The sequence below is a fragment of the Rhinatrema bivittatum genome, chromosome 19 (genome assembly GCF_901001135.1).
Source record: "Rhinatrema bivittatum chromosome 19, aRhiBiv1.1, whole genome shotgun sequence".
Lineage (NCBI taxonomy): Eukaryota > Metazoa > Chordata > Amphibia > Gymnophiona > Rhinatrematidae > Rhinatrema > Rhinatrema bivittatum.
In genome coordinates, this window is record NC_042633.1 from 8,994,654 (window position 1) to 9,022,107 (window position 27,454).

A 27,454-nucleotide genomic window follows, 5' to 3' on the forward strand; every position below is an offset into this window, starting at 1 on the left:
CTCCTCCTGTTCCTGTGGCCCCCTCGCCTTCCTCCTCTTCATCTTCTCCCTCAGTTTGATCTTCTGGCTTTGACTTTGGACTGGACCCCAACAATACTTGACCTCCACCTGCCACTGACCGCAGCCTGTACCTCATCTTCGATTGAACTCTGCCTGCCCCCGACCTATGCCTTGTCCAGTCTCCGCTGCCTATCACCAGTCCTGAATATGGCTTGACCTGACTGCAAGGCGGTGCTTAGTGAAATGGCAGGGGTGGCCCAATAAAATCAACCGTTTAGTCAAAGCCTCTGAGATGAAAGACATTTAAAGGTTCATGATGAAAAAATGAATGAAGCAGGTGTTTACATTACTTTGCTTAACAAAGCCTCTGCGAAAGTTTTTCTGGATAATACCAGCTCTCATTTTATGATACAACTGGCTAGACCTCTGGATCTGCAGGGACCATGGGAAGTAGGGCTTGTGGGAATACAATATCCATAACACACGTAGCATAACATTAAACAAAACATACTTTGTCTTTCTTAACAGAAACCATGAGCAGAAACGTATGTTGCGGCATCCCTGTCAAGGGTCACAGGGATGAATTTATCAGCCTCAATTATGATAAGCCTCATTACATTCCGTAAACAAACAAAACTGTAGTACCATCACCTTTGAAATAAAGATGGATCAGAATATGCATGTCTCATTTCATTATGGAAAGGTGATCCTTAAACTTCATCTGCGACCCCAGAAAGCTAAGGTTTTTTAACATGGTTGCCTTTAAAGACTACATAGAAATGACGGCAGAAGAAGACCAAATGGCCCATCCAGTCTGCCCAGCAAGCTTTCACGCTTATTTTTCTCATACTCATCTGTTACTCTTGGCCCTTTTTCATAACTTTTTTAGTTCTAATTTCCTTCCCCCCTGCCATTGATGCAGAGAGCAGTGCTGGAGCTGCATCAAAGAAAAGTAAAGTATCCAGCTTAATTGGTTAGGGGTAGTAACTGCAGCAATAAGCAAGCTACTTCCACTCTTATTTGTTTACCCAGCCTGTGCAATTCAGTCCTTGTTGATTGTTGTCTGAATACATATCCTCTTTTCTTCATTCCCCCCTGCCGTTGAAGCAGTGAGCTGCACTGGATATGTATTCCAAGTGAAGTATCAGGCTTAACTGATTCGGGGCAGTAAGCACCACAATAAGCAAGTTACTCCCACGCTTCTTTGTTTACCCAGACTATGCAAGTCAGTCCTTGTTGGTTGTTGTCAATGTAAATCCTAGAGAGACTAGAGAGACCCTGAGGACTACAGAAAGTACCATGCTGCGCAGGCAGAATGTGGGCTTCAGGGGCATCAAGGAGCGCAATAGCACATATCATGTATGGTGGGGGGATAGGTGGTGTATTTCATTGTCTCTTTAGAAAAGCAATGCTAAAATCCTTTTGAGAAGGGGATCTGAGATTGTTAAGCCGCACGTGAAAAGCATGGCCAAAAACATAGCCTGAGATATAATGGGGCATGTGACCACATCTATTCTGAAAAAGATGAATAATGATACCGACCAAACAGGGTCAGGGTTGGCTGTAATTCAAAGCGCCTCAAAAAGAAAAAGAACCAATTGACAGATGCTTCTTCAGAGACCTCCCAAACCCTGTAAATGATAGCACGAGGACATCATATCTCAGAATCATAAATGCCAGACTATAAAGAGAATGGATGTCTCCAAGGAGGAAGATATATTTTAACAAGCACCATGGCATTGGTGAACCTTTTTAAATTGTCACCCATGTTACGGTAACCGGCTGCAGCCGGCCACACTCTTCCCCAAAGCCTGTCCGGGTCCTTGACACGGCTCCCCAGGCTGCAACCATTGCCCTCTCCCAACGCGACGAGGAGCAGATCTTGCCGCCACCGCGCCACCGGTCCCAGCTTGTGCTAGGCGCACGCGCATGGCTCTGCTCCCTATTTAAAGGAGCCACGGCAGGAAAGACCTCCCGAGGTCCCGGATGCAATCACCAATCCCAGCACTACATAAGTCAGCTCCTGCTGCTCAACCTTTGCCTGAGCAACAGGTCCCACTCACCTTGAGTTACTGGTTGCTCTGCGTTCAAGCTCCTGCCTCCGTGTCTTGCAGTTCCTGCCTCCATGTTTTCCAGCTCCTGCCTCCATGTGTTCTTGCTTCCTCATACCTTCAGCTTGCTCCTCTGGTTTTGGCTTGGCTCATTCCTGGATTCTGCCTCAGCTACTGCCTGACCTGACCTCTGGCCCTTCTTTGGATCCTCCTCCCCATCACCAGCCCCGACCTCTGGCACACTCGACTCTGCTTTCGCCTTCTGTCTTCAGACTCATCTTCGTCTGCAGACCCGCTCCTAAGTCCTGCTGGTCTCGGCACACAAGGGCTCAAACTGTGTTGAACATGGGCTGGCATAGGTGAAGGTCCGGTTGGGTTTCCATCTCCAGTGTCCACCTCCCGACATCAAAGGCCTGTAGGAAGCCCTCCTACAGGAAACACCGAAATTGTCTCGGCCCAAGGATGCATCGACTGCACAGTAACGTAACAGTTTGCAGAGGCCATGGACACGGCAGACCTTTCAGGCCTTCAGGCCATCCCAGGCCTAGCATTGAAAATTCAGCAGCAATTCTTGGAGACATTGGCGGCCTCCTTACATCGCTTGGACGCCCACCTAGACACCTCTGCATCCCTGAGTGAGTCTCCTGCTACACCAGCACCCGCCGTCTCTTCTCTCTGGTTACCGGCTCACCCCTGGTATGCCGGTGATCCAGGGCAATGCTGGGGATTTCTCAATCAGTGCTTCATGCACTTCTCTTTGCAGCCTGCACAATTTTCTTCTGATACCATGAAGACCTCCTTAATCCTCTCCCTACTGGACAGCAAGGCCTTGGCCTGGGCATCCCCCCTATGGGAATGAGGGGATCTGCTCTTCCAGGACCTCCAACGCTTTGTCCAGATGTTCAAGTGGACCTTTGATGATCCTGGTTGCTTGGCTGCCACCGGCTCCGATATCCTCCACCTCCGGCAAGGGTCACGACCTCTATCCGACTACGTCATCGAGTTCCGGACCATGGCCACGGAGCTAAATTGGCGAGAAGATAGTCTGAGACACATCTTCTTGGAAGGGCTATCCTCCTGCATTAAAGACGACTTGGCAGCCCGGGACCTTCCAGAATCCCTGGACGCGCTCATCGATCTTGCCGGTAGGATAGATCAATGCCTTCAGCAGCGTGCCTGGGAGTTGTGGGGACCTCGCAGATTGGTCCCTCTTGCACCGTATTTCTCAAGACCCCTCCAACACTGGTAACAACCAGGCAAGAAGAGTGCTTGCAGTCGGGAAGAAGTCCCCTGACACCCGAAAAGAGGCAACTTTGACGGACCCTGGCCTATGCCTGTACTGGGCGGGGAAGAGGCATTTCTTGGCCCGATGTCCTGAAAGGTTGGGAAACCTCCGGACCTAGGACCAACCTGGGAGGTGGTTCTAGGTTTCACCAGGTCTGTTCCCCAACTCATCCTTCCAGTGGCCCTACTCATGAACCAACCTGACCCTTCTGGACTCAGGCGCAGGGGGGAATTTCATTATGAAAAGACTGGTTAATCATCTCGACCTGCCCACTGTACTGTGGGATATCCCGTTAGTGTTTTCCTCGATCTCGGGGGACCCCCTTCCAGGGTGGATCACCAGCACCACTCTTCCCGTGCGCCTCCAGACTGGCATGTTGCATGTTGAAGAACCAACGTTTCATGTGATTGAAAGGGCCGCCCATCCAATTGTCATCGGGTTGCCATGGCTTCAATGGCTATCTCCCACGATAGATTGGGAAATGCTTCAGCTGACCAAATGGGGCCCTCGATGCCGCAAACAATGCCTTCTCCCAGTTACACGCTCTTCCTCGTTGCCTCTTGCTTCCGCTTCCTTGTGTTTACCTTCACAGTATGCCAGCTATGCCGATGAATTCTCCAAGAAGAATGCGGAAATCCTGCTAGAACATCGCCAGTTTGACTGCACTATCAACTTGCTCCCTGGGACCATCCCTCTGAGGGGAAGGGTGTAACACATATCCCTTCCCGAGACCAAGGCCATGGCCAAATACATTCAGGAGAACTTGGAGAGGGAGTTCATTCACCCGTCAACTTCAGCTGCAGGAACCTGCTTTATCTTTGTGGCCAAAAATGACAAAAGAACATAAGAAAATGCCATACTGGGTCAGATCATGGGTCCATCAAGCCCAGCATCCTGTTTCCAACAGTGGCCAATCCAGGCCATAAGAACCTGGCAAGTACCCAAAAACTAAGTCTATTCCATGTTACCATTGCTAATGGCAGTGGCTATTCTCTAAGTGAACTTAATAGCAGGTAATGGACTTCTCCTCCAAGAACTTAACCAATCCTTTTTTAAACTCAGCTATACTAACTGCACTAGCCACATCCTCTAGCAGCAAATTCCAGAGTTTAATTGTACGCTGAGTAAAAAAGAACTTTCTCCGATTAGTTTTAAATGTACCCCATGCTAACTTCATGGAGTGCCCCCTAGTCTTTCTACTATATGAAAGAGTAAATAACCAATTCACAACTACCTGTTCTAGACCTCTCATGATTTTAAACATCTCTATCATATCCCCCCTTAGCCGTCTCTTCTCCAAGCTGAAAAGTTCTAACCTCTTTAGTCTTTCCTCATAGGGGATCTGTTCCATTCCCCTTATCATTTTGGGCATGCAGGGTACCCTCTGTTACCCTGCATGCCAACCACTCCTTCACTGCCTGGTTTACTGCCTCAATATGCATCATTCCAGGATGTATTTTCAAAGAAAGCAGCAGATGTCCTACCACCACACAGAACTATTGAATGTGCCATTAATTTAAAGCCGAATATGGAACCACCAAATGGAAGGTTTACACTCTCTCTATTACTGAGAATAAAGCTATGTCAGAATACACTCAAGAGAATCTCCAGAAAGAATTCATAAGACCCTCCATGTCCCCGGCTGGTGCCGGTTTCTTCTTTGTGAAAAAGAAAGATCGGATGCTACAACCATGTATTGATTACAGAGGCCTGAAAGAGGTTACCATAAAGAACCGTTATCCTTTGCCTCTTATTTCCGAACTATCTGACAGACTACAAGGAGCAAATATTTTCTCCAAGCTGGACCTCAAGGGGGCATATAACCTAGTCCGTATCTGCTCCGGTGATTAATGGAAGACTGCTTTTAATACCCGCGACGGACACTTCGAGTATTTAGTGATGCCCTTTGGCTTGTGTAACACCACAGCAGTCTTCTAAAACATGATGAACGACATTCTATGAGACCTCCTCTACCAATGTGTCGTCTATCTAGATGATATCCTGATATTCTCTCAGGACTTACAGTCTCATCAAGCGGACGTCAAGGAAGTCGTATGGAGGTTACGTGAGAATCGCTTATACGCCAAGTTGGAGACGTGCAAATTCAACAAGAACTCAGTACCTTTCTTGGGGTACATTGTATCCAACAACGGGTTTCAGATGGACTCTCAAAAGCTTGAGAGCATACAGAAATGGCCTCGCCCTACAGGCCTGAAAGCTTTACAACGTTTCTTGGGTTTTACCAATTACTACTGTTCCTTCATAAAGAACTACCCCTCTCTCACTGTTCCATTAACAGCCATGACCAAGAAGGGAGCTAACACTGCCAACTGGTCTGTGGAAGCTGTGATTGCATTCCAGACCCTCAAAGACGCCTTTCTGAAAGAACCTTGCTTTCATCATATGGACCCTATGTGACCCTTCATTGTCCAAGTTGACGCCTCTAGTGTCAGTTTAGGGGCAGTGTTAAGCCAGACCAGTGACTCCAAGACCATACATCCCTGCTCATTCTTTTCTAGAAGATTTTTGCCCTCAGAAAGAAACTATGGAATAGGGGATAAAGAGTTGCTTGAATTAAAATTGGCTTTCGAAGAGTGGTGACCATGGCTAGAAGGTGCCCAATATAAGATCGTAGTCTTTACCGATCATAAGAATCTGGAGTACCTCCGCCATGCTCAACGACTCAACCAAGGATAGGCCAGATGGTCACTGTTTTTTAACAGGTTCAACTTCGTGCTGAAATACTCCCCGGGAGACAAAAAAGTCCGGGCAGATGCACTATCACAGTCTTTCCTCCCGGAAGACGTGCCTGATAAGCCTCAACATATAATCGACCCAAAGAGAGTGGTCCTTGCAGCCACACATTCTGTACCCATTAGCAAGATGGTAGTAGCCCGGAACATGAGGAAGAAGTTGCTGAGATGGGCTCATGATTCCAAACAAGCTAGTCATCCTGGACAACGGCGAACTCTCGCCATGCTTCAGAGATATTACTGGTGGCCCACAATGAAAGAGGACACACAAGCCTAAGTGGCATCCTGCGCAGCCTGCGCCAGACAAAAACCACCATCTGGACATCCTTGGGGTCTTCTTCAAGACCCCAAGGACAAGCTTCAGACGAGCCCTGGACCCACATCGCAACTGATTTTGTGGTGGATCTGCCTCCCTTGGGGGTAATGATACCATCTGGGTTACTGTGGACCGATTCTCAAAAATGGCACACTTCATGGCTCTACCCGGCTTACCATCAGATCAGTATTGATCAATCAAAATGCAAGACAGGTTATACAGTGAAAACATATTCTTTAAAATTCTATTTCTGTGTATCTTTTCACTGTATAACCTGTCTTGCATTTTAATTGGTCAATACTGCTCCGTGTTGCTGCGCGCTGATTGGCCATTCTTTTGGCGCCAAATTCTAGACTCTTTAAATGCTGATGTCTGTTTTTACTGCTTGCTCTCCTTGCGATTTGACTGTGTAAATGTACAGTGTATCTAAGGTACGTTTTATGTATTTAATTATGTTCCATGGTATTCCATCTGTATCTTTATGGTCGCTTTAATTATAATAGTTAAATTTTCTTTTGTCTTTTAGTTGAAATTTATTGTCCATCCCGACGTAGCTGGGTTCGGCGAAACACGGGTCCGTGTCGGGGGACCCATTTGAGAATTATGCTGTCTTGAGCAATGGAGTTGCCGCCTTAATGAAAAATTAAAATATTGTCTCACGATTCGTTTCAAAGCCTGGGACTGAATTTACTTTATCTGCATCAGTGTTAGGGTTGCCAACCAGTAGGGATGTGCAGAGCAAAATTTTATGTTCATATTTTTTATGTCCGAAAGGGGGTCCCACTTGCGGCCAATATGGACATAAAAAAAATCCAATGAGTTGGGTATATGTACATATGTGCAAAAAAAAAATTAAACCCCCTCACCCTCCTTAATCCCCCCCCCAGACTTACCACAACTCCCTGGTGATCGAGCGAGGAGTGAGGACATCATTTCTGCAATCCTTGGCGAGAAGCATGTGACGTCGGTGGCACGTCGAGTGACGCGGCGTCACGTGATTCCCGGCTCGTTCGCGCCGGACGGCTCGTTCGGCCCAAAAAGAACTTTTGGCCAGCTTGGGAGGGCCTCCTGACCCCCCCAAGCTGGCCAAAAGTTCTTTTTGGGCCGAACGAGCCGTCCGGCGCGAACGAGCCGGGAATCACGTGGCGCCGCGTCACTCAGACGCGACGTCACGTGATTCCCGGCAAGTTCGCGCCGGACGGCTCGTTCGGCCCAAAAAGAACTTTTGGCCAGCTTGGGGGGGCCTCCTGACCCCCTCAAGCTGGCCAAAAGTTCTTTTTGGGCCGAACGAGCCGTCCGGCGCGAACTTGCCGGGAATCACGTGACGTCGCGTCTGAGTGACGCGGCGCCACGTGATTCCCGGCTCGTTCGCGCCGGACGGCTCGTTCGGCCCAAAAAGAACTTTTGGCCAGCTTGGGGGGGTCCCCCCAAGCTGGCCAAAAGTTCTTTTTGGGCCGAACGAGCCGTCCGGCGCGAACGAGCCGGGAATCACGTGACGCCGGCGTCACTCGACGTGCCGCCGACGTCACATGCTTCTCGCCAAGGATTGCAGAAATGGCGTCCTCACTCCTCGCTCCATCACCAGGGAGTTGTGGTAAGTCGGGGGGGGGGGGGTTAAGGAGGGTGAGGGGGTTTATATTTTTATTTTGGCTCAACAATCGCGATTTCCCACATATCGAACATATCTATGTTCGATATGTGGGAAATCCGATCGTTTATGTCGAATCAATTTTTTAAGTAAAAAAAAAATATGAGTTGCGTTTTACTAATGCGGTCAATCCGAATGCACACCCCTACCAACCAGCTCCAGATTTTCAGGACAAGTTGTTCCAGTCCTGGCTTTACTCATTGATGCTGGGACTTATTCTGATTTTCCTATTACACTCCCTCAGAAAATCAAGACTATAAATACCTGCATGCAGGGGAATAAAACCAGGACTGGATGAACCTGTCCTGAAAATACGGAGCCGGTTCGTAACCCTGTTCAGTCTTCATAAGCGGTATTATGAAATGCACTTGATAGGGGCAGCCTGGAATATTATGAAAATTGTCTACTGCCGGGCCCAGAGCTTAGGAGGCACTCTGGACACCTAATACACCATCAGTACTTCTATCATAGTCCAGGAAAGATCCAGATGATGGGCTTGGATGGAGAGCCGGCATCCAAGGGGGAGGAGAGGGGGTGATTTTTAAGTCAAAGTGGTAGGGTTGTGGCAGGGCCTGTGCCCAGAGGATTAAACCTTTAAATATGTTTTTAATTACTTATTGGCTGCCTTCATGGGCAACAGGAGGTGTATAGAGATCCCAGAGATATTTACACATCTGGGAGGGTGTTAGTATGAGCTGATCTGTCCCTTTCAGATATGTCAGCTCCCAAATTCTTGGGGCCACCTTTGTGTGACATTTTGGGGTCAAGTAATGCAAAAGTATTTTTCCCAACAGTATTTTACTGCCGGGGAAAATACTGCAGGATTACAAAGCAGCAGGAAGTTGCTTAGTAAATGACTTCCATAAATTATAAGCCCTATGGGGCTAAAGAAATATCTACAATACCTAAAAGTAATCCACTCTGAAGTATAATGCAAGGATGAAAAAAAATACATAAAAATTAGTTCAGATTATTGCAATGTTTCTCCCATAGAAGCCTTCCCAAGATACAGACTAGTGAACCCTGGATTCTGGGGTGGTGACTCTACTACTGAGCTAAAGGTCCCAGTCTGATTTATTCTTCATTAATTAGAAGCAGAGTCAGATACAAGGGAATCTGAAGCTGAATTTGATTGATTGAAAAGAACCAAGTCAAATATTAATGTTTCTGAAATTGGACTTCAATCAGATCAAAGAAGATTCCTCCCATCACTACTTCTGAGCACCTTGTTAATCAGTTCTTATGAAGGCAGGGGGATCATCTAACCTGTGCATAGTCTTCATTCCACATAATGGCACTGGTGTTGATTTCGATGTCCCAGCCGCTGGCAGCTCCAGAGTCATACTGGCCAATTTTTACACTGGTAATGGAGCCACGTGAATTCAGTTGACAGTTATGAAAGTAATAAGCAGCCGGAGGGTTTCCATTTTTGTCAAAGAAAATCTCCAGTCCCATGGTGTTCTTGAATCGCACCTTCCATACATAATGCAGGAGCTGTGCGGAGAAAAGGAGACATGCTTGCATTGATTTTATACAGTGACAGCCAGATTTCATGGGTGTACAGCTGTTTTCAGCTTTGACAGCTATATCCAGAATTTGTAATGCATTTCTAGCTGAGAAACAGGCATATTACTCAATATAGAGTATCCTGATAATCACTGAATGAAGTCCACACACCTAGAATGTGGCTTAAAATATCTCTTAAGTAACACTGATTACATTTATCCCACTTCATTCTGAGCTAACCAGGCTGTTGACTCAGGCTGCTGATCTTCTTGATAGGCTAAATGCATAGTTGAAATATACCCAAGATAAAAGAGCACTATTGTTGTTGATTAATCATTCACAGAAAAATAAAATTAAAATAAACGAACACCTTAATGTTAACAAAAGTGGCAGGAATAAACAATCATGTGATCCTTATACAAATAAACATAGAAACATAGAAATAACGGCAAAAGACGACCAAACGGCCCTTCCAGTCTGCTTAGCAAGCTTTCACACTTGTTTTTTTCTCATACTTAACTGTTACTCTTTGGCCCTTAGTAACCTTTTGGTTCCAATTCCCTTCCACCCCCACCATTAATGTAGAGAGCAGTGTTGGAGTTGCATCTAAGTGAAGTATCTAGCTTGATTGATTAGGGGTAGTAACTGCCTCCATAAGCATGCTACTCCCACGCTTATTTGTTTACCCAGCCTGTGCAATTCAGTCATTGATGGTTATTGTCTGAATATAAATACTATTTTCTTCACACACACACCCCACCATTAAAGCAGAGAGCTACACTGAATATGCATTGAAGTGAAGTATCAGGCTTAAATGATTCGGGGTAGTAACCGCCGTAACAAGCAAGCTACACCCATGCTTATTTGTTTACCCAGACTATGTAATTCAGTCCTTGTTTGTTGTTGTCTGAATATAAATCATCTTTTCATTCATCCCCCCCTGCTGTTGAAGCAGAGAGCTATGCTGGATAAGCAGAGAGCTATATTGGATATGCATTGAAAGTGAAGTATCAGGCTTAAATGATTCGGGGTAGTAACCGCCGTAACAAGCAAGCTACACCCATGCTTATTTGTTTACCCAGACTATGTAATTCAGTCCTTGTTTGTTGTTGTCTGAATATAAATCATCTTTTCATTCATCCCCCCCTGCTGTTGAAGCAGAGAGCTATGCTGGATAAGCAGAGAGCTATGTTGGATATGCATTGAAAGTGAAGTATCAGGCTTATTTGGTTTGGGGTAGTAACCGCGGAAACTAGCAAGCTACTCCCCGCTTTTTTGTGAATGCAAATCCATTTTTTTTCCACATTTCCTCTTGCCGTTGAAGCATAGAGCAATGTTAGACTCGCATGAACCATGTGTATGTTTATTGAATAAGAGTATTATCTCCAGGTAGTAGCCGACATTCCCGCAAACCACCCGCTCCTCATTCATATCCTCTAGACTTTATGGATTCAGTATTTATCCCATACCCCTTTGAAGTCCTTCACAGTTTTAGTCTTCACCACTTCCTCTGGAAGGGCGTTCTAGGCATCCACCACCCTCTCCGTGAAGAAGTACTTCCTGATATTGGTTCTGAGTCTTCCTCCCTGGAGCTTCAAGTCGAGACCCCTGGTTCTGCTGATTTTTTTCCAACGGAAAAGGTTTGTCGTTGTCTTTGGATCATTAAAACCCTTCAAGTATCTGAAAGTCTGTATCATATCACCTCTGCTCCTCCTTTCCTCCAGGTTGTACATATTTAGATTCTTCAATCTCTCCTCATAAGTCATTCGATGAAGACCATCCACCTTTTTGGTCGCCCTTCTCTGGACTGCCTCCATCCTGTCCAGGTCCCTTCAGAGATACGGTCTCCAGAACTAAGCACAGTACTCCAGGTGAGGCCTCACCAGGGACCTGTACAAGGGGATAATCACTTCCCTTTTCTTACTCGATATTCCTCTCTCTATGCATCCCAGCATTATTCTGGCTTTAGCTATCACCTTGTCACATTGTTTCCCTGACTTCAGATCGTTAGATACAATCACCCCAAGGTCTCTCTCCTACTCCGTGCCCATCAGCCTTTCACCCCCCCCATCGAATACAGTTCTTTCGGATTACCACTCCCCATATGATATGTTATTCTGTTCATTGTATTTCCTCCTTTTCAGTTCAATGTAAGCCGGCATGATGTGCCTTACGAATGTCGGCAAAGAAAAGCCTATAAATAAATAAATAAATAAATAAATATGCATGACTCTGCACTTCTTGGCATTAAATCTCAGCTGCCATATCTTCGACCACTCTTCCAGCTTCCTTAAATCCCATCTCATTCTCTCCACTCCTTCTGGTGTGTTCACTCTGTTGCAGATCTTAGTGTCATCTGAAAAAGACAAACCTTACCTTCTATCTCGTCCGCTATGTCGCTCACATAGATATTGAACAGGACCGGTCCCAACACCGATCCTTGTGGCACTCCATATAACAGTGCTCTCTCTTCAGAGTAGGTTCCATTTACCATCACACATTGTAGTCTGTCCGTCAATCAGTTTGTAATCCAGGCCACCACCTCAGCACCCACTCCTAAGCTTCTCATTTTATTCACCAAATACTGCTCAATTGCAGACTGTGCACTCCTATGGCGTGAGTGCTAATACATTTCTTCTCAATGCTTGGCCATCATGGCACAATTACTTTCAAGCAGAACTAAGTATGTTACAACAATAGGGGTAGATTTTAAAATGTACACGCGCGCGTACATTTGTGCGCACAACCCAGTGCGCACAAATGTACGCCCGATTTTATAACATGTGCGCGCAGCCGCACTCATGTTATAAAATCAGGGGTTGGAGCGCGCAAGGGGGTGCACATTAGTGCACCTTGCGCATGCCGAGCCCTTTGGTAGATCAGCTGGCTTTCCCCGTTCCTTTCCCCACCTTCCCTTCCCTTCCCCTACCTGTCCCGCCCCCCAGCCTGAAGCCCCCCTGTACCTTGTGCATACCGGCCCAATGGCGTTGCAGAGGCCGCTGGCATGCCCCTGCCCCGCCCCCAGACCACCCTGCTCTACCCCCTCTCCACCCCCTCCCCACCCCCGGACCACCCATTTTTTCAAGCCCTGGGACTTACACGCATCCCAGGGGTTTACGCATGCCGCCGGGCCTTTTGAAAATAGGCCCTATGGACGACTTGGTAACAAGTTTATTCATTGCTGAATCCTCTTTGCTCACTACGGACTTTCCGTTCCAATTACTGCACACTGGGCGTGAGACGCTCTGGGTACTCACTCCTCGGGGGGCCGTCCTCTTCTCTCCTCGGAGGGCCTTCTTGCCTTGGACTACTATTACTATTATTATTATTATTATTATTACTATTATTATTATTATTATTGGACTAATAGTACTTGGACTACTATTCCATTATTAACTAGGCGCTCAGACTTTGCCTTATTCATGGTAATTAATATCTCTACCGCATAATTAATATCCCTACCTCACAAGGACAATTCATTAATGCTTTAAGCACATTGACTGGCATTTACGTTCTCTCTATTTAATCCCCAGCTTCTTTTCTATGCTCCAAGTTGTATTACTCCCTTGTTTTATTGTAACTGCATACCTTAACCTTCTCTTGTTTAAAGTTTTTTATCATTATTATTACTACAACTATTATTATTATTATTATTAATAAGATAAATGTTAGTTTTTTACCTTGTTTGTTACCTATCCACTTGTTAATTGTAAACCGACATGATGCGATATCTATTGCGAATGCCGGTATAGAAAAACTTAAAATAAATAAATAAATAAATAAATACTGTCTATCCCTGCTTCGCAGGGACTCGGCAGGGATCTTCGTCACTGTGAGTACCTTGCTCTATGGATCACTACCGTACTAACTCTAATGTGGAATTCACTCCAGTGTACCCAGCTCTGCGGGCCACTACCGTACCTTCGCTAGTGTGGAATCCTCTTTGGCGTACCCCGTGCTGCGGGCCACTACCGTACCATCTTTAGTAGGATACCTCTTCGGTGTTCCTCGAGCTGCAGGCTTCTACAGTACCATCTCTAGCGGAAAAAACCTCACCGATGCACGCCATACTGGGGGCCACTACCATACCATCTCTAAGTGAGGAACCCCTTCATCAGCCCATGCTGCAGGCTACTACTGAATCATTTCTACAGAGGAGCCTCATCTGTGTACCCCGCTCAGCGGACCACTGCTAGATCTTCACTACTGTGGTATTCCCCCTGGGTGTACCCACCTTCAGACTCTGAGACTTTCTTCTGCATTCCCCGCTTCCCGGGCAGTGTCTCTCTATCTCTTTAATAAAGACTCTATTCCACAGCTGTGTCTGATGTATGCTGGGACCGGCACAGCAGTCGAGGACAGAGTTCAAGCCCACGTAGGGATGGAAAGGCAAAGCAGTTGAGGTCAAACCCTTGTAGTGACATAAGGCCTGGATGGACAGGCACAGCAGTTGAGGACAGAGGTCAAGCCCACCTAGGGACATAAGGCCTGAACAAACAGGCACAGCAATTGAGGTCAATCCCACCTAGGTGTTACAGTTTTGGCTGCAGTGCAACCGCCTCACCACCAGGGGTCCCTCTAGTGCTGGCTCTCCTGACAGGCCCAGGCCATCTCCCCTGTCCACTCTATGTTCTGGGTTGGCCCTTATAACCCTGCCTGACAGTTCCCTCGGTGCTTCGGCATCGAGCTCACCTGGGCTCCCTGCTCTAGCCCTGCGCGGCCTTCGGGCCTTTCCTTGCCTTGCCCTGCGCGGCCTTCGGGCCTTTCCTTGCCTTGCGCGGCCTTCGGGCCTTCTTCCTCGCTTTTCTTACCTGGCCTACGGGCCTTCTGACCTGCCTGCTCTGCTTACGGTGTGTGGCCTACGGGCCTTCTGTGTATGTGTGGCCTACGGGCCTTCTGACCTGCTTGCCCTGACTACGGTGTGTGGCCTACGGGCCTTCTGTGTATGTGTGGCCTACGGGCCTTCTGACCTCCCTGCTCTGCTTACGGTGTGTGGCCTACGGGCCTTCTGTGTGTGTGTGTGTGGGCTACGGGCCTTCTGACCTGCCTTGCCCTGCTTACGGTGTGTGGCCTACGGGCCTTCTGTGTGTGTGTGGCCTACGGGCCTTCTCTGCCTTGCCTTGCTTACTGTGTGTGGCCTACGGGCCTTCTGTGTGTGTGTGGCCTACGGGCCTTCTGACCTGCCTTGCCCTGACCCAGCCTGAACCCAGACACTGCTACTTGCCGCCTGCCCTGACCCAGCCTGAACCCAGACACTGCTACTTGCCACCTGCCCTGACCCAGCCTAGACCCAGACACTGCTACTTGCCACCTGCCCTGACCCAGCCTGAACCAAGACACTGCTACTTGCTGCCTGCCCTGACCCAGCCTGGAACCAGACACTGTTTCTAGCCATTCCTGTCTCTCTCCACCTGGAGCCACCCTGCTGGGTGGTGATCACGACTCCTGACCGGAGCCCAAGCGTAACAGTATGCCGAAGCCATCAAATTTCCAGGTGAAGAGATAGGTCTTGGTACTACCGGTGAGCCAATTTTTTCTTTTTCCTTCTACTCACATTATGCCTCAGCCTCCAAGTTTTTATGTCTGTGATTGTTGCCAGACTTTGAATTATCCCAGTTACAAGAACTGTCTTGCCTGTCAACTCTCAGACCAAGAACACTGGGTATGCAGTGGTTGTCATAAGAGGAACGTCTCAGTCTATCAGGAATGTTTAAATTGTTTAAATCCTAAACCAGGATGGTGGAAATGCTCCTGTCTTCCGTGTCTGTTACCACCAGGCAAACCCTGCCCCTGTTGTTCTGCTTTAGGATCAGCTGTTCCATTAGAAAAAACAATCAGCTCTCCTAACCGGTATTCTGCTTCTGGCTCCACTAAAACAGACATTTTAGCTGGCAGTTTGTGGATAGAAAAACCCAGGACTTACCTGGCCAAGAAGGTTTCTGTGACACCAGTGCTAGAGCCTCAGGAACAGGTTTCTCTCAAACGGAGAGAGTTGATTAACTCTAGCAGGGCTCTGCTTCCCACAGCTGCTGTTGAGACACTAACGAGCACATTCCCTAGACGTCCTAGAACTGCCTGTGCCTTCTCTAAACTGCTCCTCCAGAAACAAAATAAGGAGCCTCAGAGTTTGGCTCGGGGTATCAAGCCCACAGCAGTGCAATCTGTGTCTTCTATGTGCACTGCTTCTAACCTTGCTGCTCTGCCATCTGAGCCTGTTTCATCACCCCAAGAGGGGGCCAAGCCTGCTGCGTCGCCCCACGAGGGGGCCAAGCCTGCTGCATCACCCCAAGAGGGGGCCAAGCCTGCTGCATCGCCCCGGGGAGGATCCAAGCCTGCTGCATCGCCCCAAGAGGGGGCCGAGCCTGCTGCATCGCCCCAAGAGGGGGCCGAGCCTGCTGCATCACCCCAAGAGGGGGCCGAGCCTGCTACATCACCCCAAGAGGGGTCCAAGACTGCTGCATCGCCCCAAGAGGGATCCGAGCCTGCTGCATCACCCCAAGAGGGGGCCGAGCCTGCTACATCACCCCAAGAGGGGGCCAAGCCTGCTGCATCGCCCCAAAAGGGGTCCGAGCTTGCTGTATCGCCCCAAGAGGGGTCCGAGCCTGCTGGTTCGCCCCAAGAGGGGTCCGAGCCTGCTGGTTCGCCCCAAGAGGGGGCCGAGCCTGCTACATCACCCCAAGAGGGGGCCGAGCCTGCTGCATCACCCCAAGAGGGGGCCGAGCCTGCTGCATCGCCCCAAGAGGGATCCAAGCCTGCTGCATCACCCCAAGAGGGGGCCGAGCCTGCTGCATCGCCCCAAGAGGGATCCAAGCCTGCTGCATCGCCCCAAGAGGGGTCCGAGCCTGCTGGTTCGCCCCAAGAGGGGGCCGAGCCTGCTACATCACCCCAAGAGGGGGCCAAGCCTGCTGCATCGCCCCGAGGAGGATCCACGCCTGCTGCATCACCCCAAGAGGGGGCCAAGCCTGCTGCATCGCCTCGAGAGGGGTCCGAGCCTGCTTCATCGCCCCGAGAGGGGTCCGAGCCTGCTTCATCGCCCCGAGAGGGGTCCAAGCCTGCTTCTTCACCCCGAGAAGGGTCCAAGCCTGCTTCATCACCCTGAGAGGTGTCCGAACCTGCTACAATGCCCGGAGAGGTGTTCCAGCCTGCTGTTTCATCCCAAGAGGGGCCCGAGCCTGCTGCACTACCCCGAGACGAGCCTGCTAAACCGGTCCTGCTGCCACCCCCGGAGGGGCTCAAACCGGTACCACTAACAGACTTTCTGACTCAGCCATCTGAGCCTGTTGAATTGCTCCAGCTGTTGCTGCCCTCGGAGGGGTCTGATTTCATTTTTGAGTACCCCCTGCTAAGATGGGACCCAGGAGGAGGGGGAGGCCTTGCGGAGGGGGTACTGTTACAGTTTTGGCTGCAGTGCAACCGCCTCACCACCAGGGGTCCCTCTAGTGCTGGCTCTCCTGACAGGCCCAGGCCATCTCCCCTGTCCACTCTATGTTCTGGGTTGGCCCTTATAACCCTGCCTGACAGTTCCCTCGGTGCTTCGGCATCGAGCTCACCTGGGCTCCCTGCTCTAGCCCTGCGCGGCCTTCGGGCCTTTCCTTGCCTTGCCCTGCCCTGCGCAGCCTTCGGGCCTTTCCTTGCCTTGCCTTGCCTTGCCTTGCGCGGCCTTCGGGCCTTCTTCCTCGCTTTTCTTACCTGGCCTACGGGCCTTCTGACCTGCCTGCTCTGCTTACGGTGTGTGGCCTACGGGCCTTCTGTGTATGTGTGGCCTACGGGCCTTCTGACCTGCTTGCCCTGACTACGGTGTGTGGCCTACGGGCCTTCTGTGTATGTCTGGCCTATGGGCCTTCTGACCTGCCTGCTCTGCTTACGGTGTGTGGCCTACGGGACTTCTGTGTGTGTGTGTGTGGCCTACGGGCCTTCTGACCTGCCTTGCCCTGACTACGGTGTGTGGCCTACGGGCCTTCCGTGTGTATGTGTGGCCTACGGGCCTTCTGACCTGCCTGCTCTGCTTTCGGTGTGTGGCCTACGGGCCTTCTGTGTGTGTGTGTGTGTGGCCTACGGGCTTTCTGACCTGCCTTGCCCTGCTTACGGTGTGTGGCCTACGGGCCTTCTGTGTGTGTGTGGCCTACGGGCCTTCTCTGCCTTGCCTTGCTTACTGTGTGTGGCCTACGGGCCTTCTGTGTGTGTGTGGCCTATGGGCCTTCTGACCTGCCTTGCCCTGACCCAGCCTGAACCCAGACACTGCTACTTGCCGCCTGCCCTGACCCAGCCTAGACCCAGACACTGCTACTTGCCACCTGCCCTGACCCAGCCTGAACCCAGACACTGCTACTTGCCGCCTGCCCTGACCCAGCCTAGACCCAGACACTGCTACTTGCCGCCTGCCCTGACCCAGCCTGAACCAAGACACTGCTACTTGCTGCCTGCCCTGACCCAGCCTGGAACCAGACACTGTTTCTAGCCATTCCTGTCTCTCTCCACCTGGAGCCACCCTGCTGGGTGGTGTTCACGACTCCTGACCGGAGCCCAAGCGTAACACTAGGAACATAAAGCCTGGACGGACAGGCACAGCAGTAGAGGAGAGAGGTCAAGCCCACATAGGGACATAAGGCCTGGATGGACAGGCACAGCAATTGAGGACAGAGGTCAAGCCCACATAGGGGCATAAGGCCTGGATGAACAGGCACAGCAGTCTAGGACAGAGGTCAAGCCCACATAGGAACATAAGGTCTGGACGAACAGGCACAGCAGCCGAGGACAGAGGTCAAGCCCACCTAGGGATATAAGGCCTTGACAAACAGGCACAGCAGTCGAGGACAGAGGTCAATCCCACCTAGGGACATAAGGCCTGGATAGACAGGCCAAGCAGTCGAGGTCAACTCCTTGTATCAACATAAGGACTGGACGGACAGGCAAAGCAATCGAGGTCAAACCCTTGTAGGGACACAAGGCTTGGACAGACAGGCACAGCAGTCAAGGACAGAGGTCATGCCCACGTAGGGACATAAAGCCTGGATGGACAGGTACAGCAATCGAGGTCAAACCCTTATAGGGACATAAGGCCTGGACAGACAGGCAAAGCAATCAAGGACAGAGGTCAAGTCTACCTAGGGACATAAGGCCTGGATGGACAGGCACAGCAGTAGAGGACACAGGTCAAACACTCTTAGGGAGATAAGGCCTGGACGGACAGGCACAGCAATCAAGGTCAAAACCTGGTAGGGACATAAGGCCTGGACAGACCGGCAGATCATTCAAGGATTTACTTTGTTCAGGGATGTTGTGGTTTGACCTGTCACTTCTTCCTAAACCGGTTCACTGCCAGAAGAAAATGGCATATTTTTCATTTCTGAAAGACAATTCAACACTTATGCACCTCAACTGATGACAAAGGAACATGAAGAGCTCTCAGAAATAAGAAAACCACTACTCAAGTCAAAATCTACAATATCAACCTATGTTGACTTTGTGGTTTACACAGTGCCTCTGTAAACAATGGGAACAGAGAGGATGAACTAGAGTGCAACTACCACCAGTTTTCAGTATTACTAGAAACATTACTGTTGGCAAGGTCATGAAAAGTATTGAGCATATGAAATATGAAAGCTCCAAACATCTTAAGTCAGCTTTTTATGTTCTTACATTCCAGATGTGGATGGACAGGCACAGCGTTTGAGGTCAAGCCCTTGTAGGGAAGTACAGCCTGGACAGTGGACGGACAGGCACAGCGTAACAGGTCAGGCTCTTGAAGGGATGTACGGCCTGGACAGTGGACAGACAGGCACAGCATTTCAGGTCAGGTACATGTGCTGCAGTGCTTATATTATCTGGAGCATAGGAGGCAGTTGGAGCTGCTGCAAGGCTTTCAATTGCTTTATTCATCTTGCTACTCACAGGGAAAATTTAGAAACCCAAGCAAAGGCAGGTTTTCTTTCAAAAACAATAGTATTTCCATCAACTCTGGTGCCAGCCTTGAGCGGTGAGGGCTCATGATATCCCCTGTCATTGAAAAGACACGTTAACTGGGCACACTAGTTGATGGACATGACAGATATCGCTGAGCCACTTTGGCTAGGTGTGGCCACAAAGTGGTCTTGTGTGTCCAGTATGCCAGCGGATCTGTCTGCATGTTCTCTGTCGGCTCTGAGAGATACTGTGTCACTGACTGCTGTGTTGGTGTGTCCTTTCCTTGGTTGGGCTGAGAGATACTCATGCCAGTTGCTTTCTCTCTAGCCTGTTATACAACAGATGAATCTTTATGGGCAACATGCCTTTGGCGTTCTGAAGTGGAGGAGGAGGAGGAGGTACTTGTTGTCACTGTCAGAGTGCTGCTCCAGCTTGGGCTACCACAACTCTATGAAGTGCCCGCTGTTTCCACCTCTGCTTCATGCCTAATCTGTCTCTGCGTATGGCGCTCTTGTTCCCGGACTTTTGATAACAGCAGGTCCTTCACCCATAAGAGACAATCATACTGTAGGACGAGTTTCCCTTTCACACGGGGATCACAGACAGTGGTGAGCATGTATGTGTTCTGTTCTGTTAAATGCCTTAATCTCTCTTTCAGCTTATGCTGCAAAATGCCCAGACAATGCAGCACCTCAACTGTCATTCCCTCTTCCTGTTTAAATGTTCCAAATTTTCATCCAGGAAATTAACTATAGGGATGATGTCAGCCAAGGTGGCACTTCTGGAACTCAGCTCCTCCGTGACATCCTTGAAGGGCTGCAGGATTTTTACCAGCTGACTCATGACTACGCGGCGACCGAAGACCTGCGCGACCGGCGCCGGAGCCCCACTGGGGGAAGGTCAGGTCAGTGCTCGGCCTCCCCACCCGGGGGACCCCAACGCCAGCCGCGCGCGCCGAGGCCCAATCCGGCGATCAAAAAGGGAAAAGAGCTTAGGCCCGCCCAAAAAAGAAAAAAAAAAACCAACCAACCAGATAAAGCCCGGCAGGGCTTTAAATTCAGACTGCAGGCGCCATTTCCTCCTTCTCCACGCGGCGACCGAAGACCTGCGTGACCGGCGCCGGAGCCCCACCGGGGGAAGGTCAGGTCAGTGCTCGGCCTCCCCACCCGGGGGACCCCAACGCCAGCCGCGCGTGCCGAGGCCCAATCCGGCGATCAAAAAGGGAAAAAAAGGGAAAAGAGCTTAGGCCCGCCCAAAAAAGAAAAAAAAACCAACCAACCAGATAAAGCCCGGCAGGGCTTTAAATTCAGACTGCAGGCGCCATTTCCTCCTTCTCCACGCGGCGACCGAAGACCTGCGCGACCGGCGCCGGAGCCCCACCGGGGGAAGGTCAGGTCAGTGCTCGGCCTCCCCACCCGGGGGACCCCAACGCCAGCCGCGCGCGCCGAGGCCCAATCCGGCGATCAAAAAAGGAAAAAAAGGGAAAAGAGCTTAGGCCCGCCCAAAAAAGAAAAAAAAAACCAACCAACCAGATAAAGCCCGGCAGGGCTTTAAATTCAGACTGCAGGCGCCATTTCCTCCTTCTCCACGCGGCGACCGAAGACCTGCGCGACCGGCGCCGGAGCCCCACCGGGGGAAGGTCAGGTCAGTGCTCGGCCTCCCCACCCGGGGGACCCCAACGCCAGCCGCGCGCGCCGAGGCCCAATCCGGCGATCAAAAAGGGAAAAAAAGGGAAAAGAGCTTAGGCCCGCCCAAAAAAGAAAAAAAAAAAACCAACCAACCAGATAAAGCCCGGCAGGGCTTTAAATTCAGACTGCAGGCGCCATTTCCTCCTTCTCCATGTGGCGACCGAAGACCTGCGCGACCGGCGCCGGAGCCCCACCAGGGGAAGGTCAGGTCAGTGCTCGGCCTCCCCACCCGGGGGACCCCAACGCCAGCCGCGCGCGCCGAGGCCCAATCCGGCGAACACAACACAACGAAAATATAAAAAAAACCCAAAAATAAACAAAAACAAATCAGGGAAACACGCTAAGACCCGCCCAAAATAAGGAAGCCGGCCAACCAGATAACGCCCTACAGAGCTTTAAATCCCACCCTGATAGGCGTCGCGCGCCGAGCGTCGCGCGCCGAAGGAGCACGACAAAGGGGCCTGCCCCTTTGTGTGCCCCTTCGTGTGTACCGGAGCACAACCAGAAACACCTACGCTAAACGACTCTGCCACGTAACTCTGCCTCTACAACCAAAGCACACTACATCAGCGTCACCCAAGCATTCGTCCAGCGATCTCATTCTCCAGGTCTCATACACATACCTGCCTCCCCTGCATTCATCCAGCCTCTCCAGCATTCATCAGCCTCTCCAGCCACTCCAGCATTTATCCAGCCACTCCAGCATTCTTCCAGCATCTCCAGCATTCATCCAGCCTCTCCAGCATCTCCAGCATTCATCCAGCATTTCCAGCATTCATCCAGCATTTCCAGCATTCATCCAGCCACTCCAGCATCTCCAGCATTCATCCAGCATTTCCAGCATTCTTCCAGCCTCTCCAGCATTCTTCCAGCCACTCCAGCATCTCCAGCATTCATCTAGCCACTCCAGCATTTATCCAGCCTCTCCAGCATTCTTCCAGCCACTCCAGCATCTCCAGCATTCATCTAGCCACTCTAGCATTTATCCAGCCTCTCCAGCATTCTTCCAGCCACTCCAGCATTCTTCCAGCCACTCCAGCATTCATCTCCCCAGCATCCAGCCTCTCCAGCATTCATCTCAGCTAATACCATCTAACACCACTTTCGCTCCTAACAATGCAAACAATGTACCACGGTCTCCCAATACCGATTCTCCATCATAGAACGCTACTCACAGGAAAATCAAACATAATCTACAATCAACACACCTACAAATCACTTATCCCCATCATGATTACTCCAATCACACAACTTCTAGGATTCACTCTGTTCTCATTGATATTATTTAATGCTCAATCACTATCCAAGAAATCACTAATTTTAAATGATCTTCTCCTAGATGCAAACCCAGACTTATGTGCTATAACAGAAACGTGGTTTAAATCTACAGATATAGCTTTAATTAATCAACTACCTACTCAGACATACGACTTTTTCTCAATCCCACGACAGAAAAAAAGGGGTGGGGGCATTCTCTTAGCAGCTAAGAAAGATCTTAGATTCACTCATCACCCAATCAAATCTGACTCGAAATTGGAAACAGGTCTCTTCAAATCAGACTCACTACAAATCCTTCTAATATATGCCCCTCCAGGACTTCTAGAAACGGACCCATCACCCTTCCTAGAAATCTTAGCATCTTATCTAAAACCAGACTTCCCAACGATAATCCTAGGAGATTTCAACTTGCACGTTGATAACCCCACACTCTCAACCAGCTGCGAAACCATTCTTACAGCCATGTCTGCAATGGGATTCAAACAAATAATCAATGAACCTACCCACAAGGCAGGTCACACACTGGACCTTATCTTTGTGAACTCAGGTATAACACATTCAGTACATCCCACTTACAAAAAAGTTCCCTGGTCAGACCACTCTTTAATCTCCACCACCTTCTCAATGACCCAAATGAACAATAATCACGCCCCTCAACACTCATTTCTCTACAGAAAAGTATGCACCTCTGATGAACTCAGCAATCATCTAATCACGGAACTTTCACACATGGACTTCACATCACCCAATGCAGCCGTTAATTCCTGGTCCTCCATAACAGAAACCGTGGCAAACAAACTATGTCCGTGGATAACAAAAAAAGTCAAACAAGGTGCGTCAAAAAGGCAGCCATGGTTTACAAATGAACTTAAAAACCTCAAACTCGACCTGCGTCAAAAAGAAAGTAAATGGCGTAAAGCCCCTTCCCCCTCCACACTTTCTACATACAAACTCGCCCTCCAAGCATACAAGAGCTCCACTTTAAAAACAAAAAGGGACTTCTATGCACACAAGATTCATAACATTATATTCGATTCCAAAGCGCTATTCACATTTGTCTCCAATCTAACTCAGGCAAACCCCCCTGACATACCACCTAACCAAGCTCAAACAAAAGCCGATGAGCTGGCACTCTTCTTCAGTAAGAAAATCACAAACCTACTAACACAATTAAAGCATAATACCGGCACACCAACCAGCAATTACATTCTTCAAATTAAAGACATCTCCCTACAATCTCTTGAACTCACCTCTTCCTCAGAGATCCAAACTCTTCTTAAGAAAATGAAACCCTCATCGCATCCACTAGACCAGATTCCGTCTAAATTACTACTGCTAATCCCGGACACCATAACCAAAACCCTAGCAGACATTATAAACTGCTCATTCATCCAGGGTTTCTACCCAGACGACCTCAAAATAGCATCCATCAAACCGCTACTTAAGAAGCCTAACTTGGACCCCAAAGATCCTAACAACTTCCGTCCAATCTCAAATCTGCCTTTCATTGCCAAGGTGATGGAGAAACTAGTTAACACACAACTAGCAGATTACATAGAAGAACACAAAATTCTTTTCCCCACTCAATTCGGTTTTAGAAAAGCCTCAAGCACCGAATCCCTTTTCATCTCACTGACTGACCACATTATTTTGGGCCTCGATAAAGGACAGGCCTTCCTACTGATCTTATTGGATCTATCAGCAGCGTTCGATACTGTGAACCATGCCATATTACTAAATCAACTAGCGAACATCGGTATTGCAGGATCAGCACTAACATGGTTCAAAACATTCCTAGAAAACAGAGGTTTCAAAGTTAAAATCCACAACAAAGAATCCTCCAGATACCCATCATCACAAGGAGTTCCTCAGGGTTCCTCTCTCTCACCAACACTTTTCAAATTATACCTTCTCCCGCTTTGCCAACTGCTAAACAAATTGAACCTAAAACACTTCATTTTTGCCGACGACGTCCAGATTGTGATCCCCATCAAAGAATCCATCACTAAAGCGCTAGAACTTTGGGAAAATTGCTTTCAAGAAATTAACGAGCTCTTATCCAGCTTAAATCTAATCCTAAACCAATCAAAAAGTGAATTCATTCTAATCTCTCCAGATAATTGCAAAATCACTACAAACCCGCCAGCCAACTTGCAAACCTCAAAAGTAAGAGATTTAGGAGTCTCCATAGATAACCGGCTAAATTTGAAATCATTTATCAACCAAACAACCAAAGACTGCTTCCACAAACTGCACGTATTAAAAAGAATAAAACCCCTATTTCACTTCCATGATTATAGAACAGTGCTCCAAGCAATAATATTTGCGAAAATTGATTACTGCAACTCGATCCTACTAGGCCTCCCATCATCACATACTAAACCGCTCCAAATGATACAGAACACCGCAGCAAGAATTCTAACAAACAAAAGAAGAAGAGATCACATTACACCAGTCCTTAAAGACCTACACTGGTTACCAATCCACTACAGAATAATTCATAAATCCCTCACCACAATCTACAAGAATATCCATGGACTGGCTCCACTCCATCTACAAATAGCTCTTAAAAAACACTCCTCCAACAGACCCATCAGAGAAGCATATAGAGAATATCTACAGGTACCACACAACAATACCACCCAACATATAACATTGAGAGATCGGGCCTTCTCCACAGCAGGTCCCCCACTGTGGAACTCCATCCCCCTAGAACTAAGACAGGAACCATGTCTTCTAACCTTCAGGAAAAGACTGAAAACATGGCTGTTCATGAAAGCATTTCCGGACCCTTAAAGATTCACTACCATCAAATGCAGCATTACTGAACATTTCCTATTAAACTGAAACAGTCACTATCTACCAATCACTACAATGTTTTACTTCTTGTTAAACTTTTTATCTTTCCTCTAAATCTAATCCCAGTTAGAATGACCCTCGTTTTTATTGTAACTTCTTCTTCCATGCACTTGTTTTACTTTTAATGTATACTCTTATGTTATTAGTTATTTACGTTATAATGTATTTCTCACCCCTTGTTTTATGTAAACCGACATGATACGAACTCCGTGAATGCCGGTATAGAAAAATACAAATAAATAAAAATAAATAAATGACTAACCAATCATGATGCAGGAGGCGCAGGAGGTGCCTGCATCCAGATCTTCATTGTTCACCTCTAGTGACCCTCGTGATTGGCCTCGCCTTCCGACGGTTGGACTTACATTCATCGCCGGACCAAAGGTCCACCTTCCTAGTCAGAACAACTTTTCCTCTCAAATCCCACAATCATTTAGGAAGCATAAGGGAAATGCTCTGGGTGCATTGTTCAAATGGGTACATTGTGTGCCGGTGTTCAGAACCTGAGAGCTAAGCATGGCAAGCAGCTGCAGCTCGGTCGCCATGATAAAATCGGCTTCACACACCCACCTTCCTCCAGAACCAGGATGGGGACGAGAAAACTGGCCCTAGAGCCTCCTTTTCCCACCTGTGTGAAAAGTGAAGGGTGTGCCAAGGTTTTAGCTCTCTACGTTTGGGGCGGAATTAGAAACAGGGAAACACGTTAGGGGTTATGCACTGATTTGCAGCCCTAGGCAAGTTATATGGCCACCTGGATCTAGGCAAATGGCCATTAGGTGTACATTTTGGCTGTAAACTTAGGTCCCTAAATTTGCTAAAAATCCATGAAAAATATAGGAACTGCGCATTGTCCAAACATTGACCCCCATCATTGAAGGGCCCATGATGTGCTGCGTGCATTCCCTGATGTTTGCCCCGGATGGCAAGAGAAAGCCCCCGCCCTCCCCTTGGAGGTGCAGTTCTATGTGCTGCCGTCTTTTCTCCTTTGCACGCAAAACTTTGATTTCTCTGCTGGGGCTCTCCTTGTGTTTTTTTTCCTTTTTCAGCCTCATCCAGTCGTGCTCATGCTCTGCCCCCAGGAGCAGCAGGAGGAGGAGGCCCCCCTCTCTGCCCCAAGGTGGACAGAGGACCCTCTCCCCTGCCCCTGTCGCCTTGGCCCAACCTTTACTCTGGAAAGGGGCAAAACACAATGGTGCATTTTTTTAAAATTTTTGATTCATATTGCTCTTCTGGATTGCTGTTTCATGTCCTTTGTGGTTTTTCTTTGGCTCAGTGGTACGAATGGATGATTCTTTGTATTTATTTCTTTAAAAGTAATTTTCTTTCGCTGAATGGCTCTTTCTAGATTGCACTGCTGACGAGACCTGATGAGAGAGGAGCCCAATAATGGAGAATTCAGGTGGGAGCTGCCTCCTGTGGGTTCCAAACCTCTTTATGTATTGATTTATTTATTTATTTGTTTGTTTATTTAACAACTTTTTAATATACCGACGTTCGTATGGCACATCATGCCGGTTTACAGGTAACTCAAATAAAGGAGGAAATTACAATGAACAGGGAGCATGGGATGGGAGCAGGCTAGAATGAGGAGATGGGAAGGGGAGACAGGAGAAAAGAGGGAAAAGATAGGTAGCATGAGATAGAAAAGGCAACCGTCAAAGTAGATGGAACTTATTTACAAAGGTAAATTTGGCTCATTGCAAGTAACTTCTTGGGCATTTGAAAACAACTGTCTGGTGGCCGAAGATCCCATTTTACAACAGCTGATATTCAGTAAACCCAATTCTTGCCTTCTGCTGGTCTCTTGCAGGCCAGATCCAGCAGAGATAAATCTCCCCTAGTGCTATTTCTGCAGTGCACATGGCTCTCTTGCCTGGGGGTGTCTCTTACACCTGTAGAAAGAACTGGGCTCTTTCTTAGTGGTTAAAATGGGAAGATGGTGGCTGGACTGGTGGCTTTGTGATGGTGCTGTGCAGATTTCAATTTCTTACCCGGGAGTGCCTGGCTTCGGTTCCCACCCGAGGTCTTCCCCTCCCCAGCTTGGCAGGGGCTGGGGATGCTGCAACGGAGACGCCTCCTAGTCGCATGTAGGGTCCATGACGGCGTGGCTTTGGAGGGAGCCCTGGTGCACGGTCCCCGACCGAGGACTGTTACTGTGACAAGTGAG

The 27,454-nt window shown here is 48.7% G+C and overlaps 1 protein-coding gene across 1 annotated transcript in view; it reads right to left on the reverse strand.

The window, feature by feature from the left end:
* LOC115081122 (extracellular calcium-sensing receptor-like) overlaps positions 1 to 27,454 on the reverse strand; it is a 98,429-nt gene that overhangs the window by 12,947 nt on the left and 58,028 nt on the right. The window contains exon 3 of the mRNA XM_029585633.1: positions 9,320 to 9,547. Coding sequence (XP_029441493.1) covers positions 9,320 to 9,547 — 228 coding nt within the window. The remainder of the gene's footprint in view (positions 1 to 9,319; positions 9,548 to 27,454) is intronic.